General features: G+C 41.3%; 1 protein-coding gene across 1 annotated transcript in view; it reads left to right on the forward strand.

The window, feature by feature from the left end:
* The window catches only part of LOC104295378 (zinc finger SWIM domain-containing protein 6-like), a 51,358-nt gene that overhangs the window by 31,116 nt on the left and 13,101 nt on the right, over window positions 1-7,141 (forward strand). The window contains 2 exon segments of the mRNA XM_009895133.1: window positions 2,449-2,584; window positions 5,471-5,628. Of these exon segments, the coding sequence (XP_009893435.1) occupies window positions 2,449-2,584; window positions 5,471-5,628 (294 nt within the window).

The raw sequence follows: 7,141 nt of genomic DNA on the forward strand, positions 1-7,141 counted from the left end.
GAACATCTCTCATATGAGGAAAGGCTGAGGGACTTGGGTCTCTTTAGTCTAGAGAAAAGAAGATTGAGGGGGGATCTTATTAACGCTTACAAATACTTAAAGGGAGGCTGCCAGGGGGATGGGAGCAGTCTTTTTTCAGTGGTGCCCAGTGATAGGACGAGGGGTAACGGGCACAAGCTTGAACATAGGAAATTCCATCTTAACATGAGGAGGAACTTCTTTACTTTGAGGGTAGTGGAGCACTGGAACAGGCTGCCCAGAGAGGTTGTGGAGTCTCCCACTCTAGAGACATTCAAAACCCGCCTGGACGCTGTCCTGTGCAACATGCTGTAGGTGACCCTGCTCTGGCAGGGGGGTTGGACTAGATGATCTCCAGAGGTCCCTTCCAACCCTGACCATTCTGTGATTCTGTGGTAAGGATGCTTTATGAGGAAAAGACAGGATTTCTCTCAGGTATTCTCTGATACTTCTAGTTTACTTCTTTGATCACTGATATTCTTTTTGTTTTCTTAGAGTAGTAAACAAGCAATCATAGCAGGAAATCTGTTAAAATAACTACCTACAAAATTGCTGTGGTAAGCAGTGTGCAACAATGGTCTTGTGTTACTGTGTGCTGAGAAATCTGGCTTTTCTGCAATAGCTTCAGTTTACTCCAGGTTCGGCAGAAACTGGAGGAAAAACTGTGCAGTGATTTAAGATCTTAATCATATCAATTTTGTTTTTTATAGTTAAAGTCCTGTAATATAATAAAGCAAGCTTAATCCAATATTAAGCTGATTTCTATGCTGTTAATGCAGATTAATGCATGCTGTATGTAGCTACCATTTGAATGCGTGGGAAAGCAGAACATAAGACTGTTGCAAAAACTGTTCTAATTTTTCGCTTGACTGCTAAGTTAATGGCAGAATATATTTTCATACAAATGCTTTGTCATGTATTCTTCATGTCTTAACTAAGTTTCTGATCTGACCACCTACTGGCAAACATACACGAAATGGCTTCTTTCATTGAAGCAATGCCAGCTCTTTTTGAATGACTTTCAACTGAATTTTAAATGATTGAGAGCCACACTGTCACCTGCTTAATCTTCATTGATGTTTCCTTTGTGATCAGCCCCAGTCTTCAGAAATGCCCACCTATGGAGCTCAGATATTTTTTTATGCGTAGTGATTTTTATCTTCACATTTTGTGCTAAGGCACCAGTCAAAAAAACATTGCTGAAACAGCTGTGTTAGTCCAAGTTGTTACCATCTCCCTTTCATGGAGTTCATCATCCTCTGCAGCAGAAGTGGTTGAATACATTTTGTGAGTACTCCTCATCTGCTTCAGTGTAGGGTCAGTCGTGTTAGTTTGAACCACTGCTGGAAGCTACAACATGTGTGACTGCAGTGAAGTGTGCTCACACAGTCATTCATCCATCCAAGTGTGGTAGGTTGGAATCTCTAGTTGAAGAGGAAGTAGTAACTTCTAGGACTGCTGGGTGCTATTTGTGTAATAATTGTCCAATAATACTTAATGTAAGATTCTTATTCTGTATCTTGCAACATTTAATGCCTGAACCTCTAGCTGCTGAAGTAAAAAACTGCTTGACACAGTTTTTCCATTAATAGGAATAACAGTCTTAAGGTTGCAGGAAAAATGTAAAAATGGGATTCATACACACCGTGAACATTCAGAACTCAGCAAGCAAATAGTCTCATTTAATTTTTCTTTAAATCATCATTTCTGTTGTCAGTCTTGACACTGCTGTTATGAAGTTGAAGTACTGCACTGGCTGCAAGCAAAATCCATTACCCCAACAACAGGAATAGTTTCCCTGCAACAAATACAATTTTTAAGATCATGTGGCTATAATGGACTAACAAAAGCAGCTTTGGTGCAAGATCTGACCTAGTCTTCTCTGGAGACCAAGTCAAGACCAAAGGGTTAATTAAATGCCTAATGCCAGATGAGACATTAATAGGGATCAGGTGCTGCTGTAGTGATTGGTCATGTAATTTCAATTAAAGATACATGTTTTTCCACTGTAACCACTGTTGTTTTTTTTTCTGTTGGATTTGTGATAAAGCGATTATGCACCAACAAAAGATGCATACGGATTCATGTGCACAATATAACTACGCAGAGGCAAAGCTAGGATTATCACCTTCTACTTTTGCATACCATAGACTTGCTGAATGAGCCCCATGGAGCCCTGGGACCATTCTGTCATGTGTAGTGTGCTTAGTACTATACAATTTGCAGTTTGTCTTGTTGTCTCAAAGAATATATGGTATTTAATATACTTGTAATATCTTTCACAAAAATATCAATGTAACTTTACCTTTTGTACAGCAAACTGTCTCTGAATACCAATTCTAACTCAAAATATGGTGAATGTTTTTAAAGGTCCAGAAGTTGAGTTTTAACAATCTGTAAAGACTAACGTTCTCTTTCTCTTTCCTACAGCTGGACCATATAGTGGTTTAGGTGAAGTCATTCATCGAGAGAGTGTTCCAATGCACACATTTGCCAAGTATCTTTTCACCTCTCTCCTACCTCATGATGCTGAATTGGCATACAAAACTGCACTGAGAGCTATGCGGTATGTATTAACAAGTCATCTAGAAAGAGCACAAGTAATGGTTTGGAAAAGGGGAAAAAGCTTGGTAATCAAGACCTAGTCTTTTTTTCTAAAGAAGCATTGTTCCCTCTAAGGAGAAATTACTTTTGTTCTGTCATCTGTAAAAGCAATTGATGTCTGTACTAACTACAGTATGATAATTTATAAATGTACAATTAGTGTTTATCTACAACTGTAAAACATCATTCTATGTTACAAATACTTCTAGAATTCCACTCTTGGGGCATGTGGTTTTGTGTTAAATGACAACTTTAGTGTGTGTGTTCTCTTAATGAGAGGAGGTAGTGACGAGGAAATGAGGAAAGAGGCATCTCACCAGCAGTCTCAGGATCATCTGCTGCTTAGCAGATGATAGGACTATTTGTTCCACCAGCTTTCTTTATAAATTAACTCTCAATGATAGATTTGAAACCATATGGTGTGGTCTGAGCCAGTACTTTTTTCTTGTGCTTCATAACTAAGCAGTCTTGCACACTTCTGGGTGAATGTTGGGATTTAAATCGAGTATGTCATATGACAACAAAATGTCTGACTTGCATCCCATTTGTCTTCAGTAATCAGGGAAAAAGATGTTTCTCAGGGAGTGCTCAGTGTGTGTTGGCTTTATCTCAGGGCAGGCCAGATTCTTAACGGTGGCTAAGAAGGGCCTTCTGATGGAAGTTCCAAGGGCCTAAATGATCAGCAATAAATCTATGTTGTCCGCTTACAGTGCAGGGAAGAAACTGGTCCCATCTGGATTGTCTGGTCACTGTCAAGAACTTGTAGAAATGATGGTTGACAAAGAATAGCCACAAGTGAATACTAAGAGCAATTGAGTCCCAGATTAAAAAAAAAAAAAAAAAAAAAGTGTTGGGTTTTCCTGGTCATTATTATAAAGAATGCTCGCACAGTGGTTGAAGGACACACTATCCACATAAGTAGCATTTGGCTTCATCAGACAGGTTGTGTCCTAGTGGTTTGGAGATGTGTACGCTGGAGCTAGTTTCTCCAGAAAGCTGGTCTGCTTAGCCTGTTTGATTTTTTTTTTTTGCCTCCAAGAGTGTTTAATAGTGGATGTTAGGGAAGGAGTCTAAGAAATATGAAGAGTGACCTTCTATACTTGCTGCTTATGATTAGAATTTTAGGAAGTATATTGAGAAGACAAAAGTGCATTACTGATAAACTGTTGAGAACATTCAAACATATGATCAGAAAGCTGTTGGGGCCATCTAGGTACACCCCTTTTCTTTCATTGCAAATTAAGTGCATCAATAACCCTGGTCATACCAGATCAGCAAGACAGTACAAAATGTGTGGTGTGTGGTTGTATGTGGTAGTTTTTTGGGGGTTTGGGTTTTTTTGTTTGTTTGTTTAAGAGAAAAAGATCCATTTTAGTACTACTCTTAGTAGACTTGTGTCCTTGGATTTAATTCCAGTCACTACCTTTAAAGTGTTTCTCAGAGATTGTTTGTAGGGAGTTTTCCTCCTTAAACTAAATTACTGAAACCGCGTTGAAAGGCTGGAATAGACATCTATCAGCAGCTTTGCACAGTGCACTTCAGTGAACATGATGGCAGCATGCCATTCCTCTTGAAGAAGGATTTGGGCTTTCCCCAGAAACAAATCATAACTGAAAACTACTTTTCTGGAATTTTCCTTTCTCAACTGGAAAAACAAGCAAGGCACTGAAAGATCCAAATGATGAAATCTCTATTTAATCATGGGGAGCTCCAGACCTCTTTGACATGAAGCTGCCATCTCAGCCAAAGAAGTTACTTCTCAAACAGACCAGTATAAGAAAGAGTTGTCTGTCTGTTTCCATCTGGTAAAATCACAGGAGACATCAGCATAATCAAGGCTGTTCTCCGTAGCTCTCTTGACATCACTTTATAAGGCAGATGAGAGTTCAGCTTTTTAATAATTTTTATTTATTTTTTTTATATATATATTTGGCACTCTTAACAAATGTGGACTGCTGTCTTGAACTGTGGTGATGGCAGATGCAGACACTTTCTATTCCATATCACATTACCAAATGTTGGTAGGCTAGAGTTTAAGGACTATAAAAAGTAGTTCATATTTGAAAAGTAAAATGTCCTTTTTGGTATGTCTGAATTTATTGCAAGATCAAAATCCAAATGACTTGTTCAATATCCCTCTCCCTTACTTTGAGCATTTGCAAGTAAAAAAAGTATATTCCAAATATTGGAAAATATTTACATGTTCTCAGTATGATGGAGAGCTACTCTACTTTACTTCCTGAGGGCTGTGGTTCAAAGACTGTGTGGTGGGTTGATCCTGGCTGGACGCCAGGTGCCCACCAAAGCCGCTCTATCACTCACCTCCTCAGCTGGACAGGGGGGAGAAATATAAAAAAAGGCTCATGGGTCAAGATAAAGACAGGGAGATCACTCACCAATTACTGCACAGACAAAACACTCGACTTGGGGAAATTAATTTGATTTTGACTGGCAATAACTTAGAGTAGGATAATGAGAAAATAAAAAACTAAATCTTAAAACACCTTCCCCCCGCCCCTCCCTTCTTCCTCGGCTTAACTTTACTCCCAAATTCTCTACCTCCTCCCCCCCAAATGGTGCAGGGGGATGGGGAATGGGGGTTGCAGTCAGTTCATCACACATTGTCTCTGCTGCTCCTTCCTCATCAGGGGGAGGACTACTCACACTCTTCCTCTGCTCCAAATGGACTTTTAGGATTCCCCAAGAAGAGAAGTGGTTTTCCAATATATTTATACCCAAAACTGCACATTTTGTAAACAAGGTCAAGTGTTCTTGCAGCTTTAGTTTTGCTTATGAGTAACCTAAGATAATAATGATTTAATGAAAGAGGGTTTCTTCCTTATTTCAGGTTGCTGGTATTGGAATCTACAGCTCCTCTGGGAGACGTGTCCCGCCCGCACCACATTGCATCAGTTGTTCCAAACCGGTATCCCCGCTGGTTCACCCTAAGTCACATTGAATCCCAGCAGTGTGAGCTGGCATCGACCATGCTAACAGCAGCCAAAGGTACATTGCTGTGAGTTAGGTACTCAACTAAATGTATGCTTCTAATATTGCATGGAATAAGCAGATTATAAAACTTGTGTTTAGGAATCCAAATTGCAGTCTGACAGAAAGTCTGATGATCTCCATGCAACCTGTCTCGAGGAAAAAAATTTGGGTCTTTGCTCACAAGCTAGTGGGGCTCGTTGACAGAGCTTTAAACTAGGCTTGAAGGGGGAGGGGGGATAATATCAGGCTTGCCTGGGACAAGCTGTGGGACGACAGGCAACAGTTAGAGGGATGGGGTGCTAGTGAGGGCCTGCAGCCTGTTGCTTTGAGACATGCTGACTATACTGCAGCACACTTGAAGTCTTATGGAGATGAGCCAGGGGCTCCTGAGGTAATAGGAGCCAACAGAGAAACCCCAGTGAAATAGATTAAAGGGATTAAGGGGTGTTCCTCTAAGAAGATGACACGGCCCAGCTGAAGTGCCTTTACACCAATGCATGCAGCATGGGTAACAAACAGGAGGATTTGGAAGCCATCGTGCTGCTTGCAGGCTATGACCTGGTTGCTATTACTGAAACTTGGTGGGATGAATCCCATGACTGGAGTGCAACTATCAATGCCTACAGGCTGTTCAGAAGGGACAGGTGAGGAAGGAGAGGTGGTGGGGTAGCTCTGTATGTTAGGGAGTGTTTTGATTGTCTAGAGCTTAATGATGGTGATGATAGGGTTGAGTGTTTATGGGTAAGACTCAGGGGGAGGGCCAACAAGGCAGATAACATGGTGGGAGTCTGTTATAGACCACCCAACTAGGAGGAAGAAGCAGATGAAATATTCTATAAACAGCTGGGAGAAGTCTCACAATCGCCAGCCCTTGTTCTTGTGGGGGACTTCAACTTACCAGATGTCTGCTGGAAATAGAATACAGCAGAGAGGAAGCAGTCTAGGAGGTTCCTGGAGGGTGTGGAAGACAACTTCCTGACACAGCTGGTGAGGGAGCCAACTAGGGAAGGTGCCCTGCTGGACCTGGTGTTTGTAAGCAGAGAAGGACATGTGGGGGATGTGACATTTGGAGGCCATCTTGGGCATAACAATCATGAAATGAGAGTTTTTGTTTCGTGGAGAAGCAAGGAGGGGGGTCAGCAGATCTGCTACCTTGGACTTCCAGAGGGCGGACTTTGGTCTTTTCAGAAGCCTGGTTGACAAAATCCCTTGGGAGGCAGTCCTGAAGGACAAAAGACTCCAGGAAGGCTGGACATTCTTCAAGAAAGAAAACTTAAAGATGCAGGAGCAGGCCATCCCTACATGCCGAAAGATGAGCCGGTGGGGAAGAAGGCTAGCCTGGCTAAACAGAGCTTTGGCTGGAACTCAGGGAAAAAAAGGAGAATTTATGACCTTTGGAAGAAGGGGCAGGCAACTTGGGAGGACTACAAGGAGGTCGTGAGGTTATGCAGGGAGAAAATAAAAAATGTTTCTATAAACACATGAACAACAAAAGGAGGGCTAAGGAGAATCTCCATCCTTTATTGGA

This window comes from Charadrius vociferus, unplaced genomic scaffold, assembly GCF_000708025.1.
Source record: "Charadrius vociferus isolate BGI_N301 unplaced genomic scaffold, ASM70802v2 scaffold381, whole genome shotgun sequence".
Lineage (NCBI taxonomy): Eukaryota > Metazoa > Chordata > Aves > Charadriiformes > Charadriidae > Charadrius > Charadrius vociferus.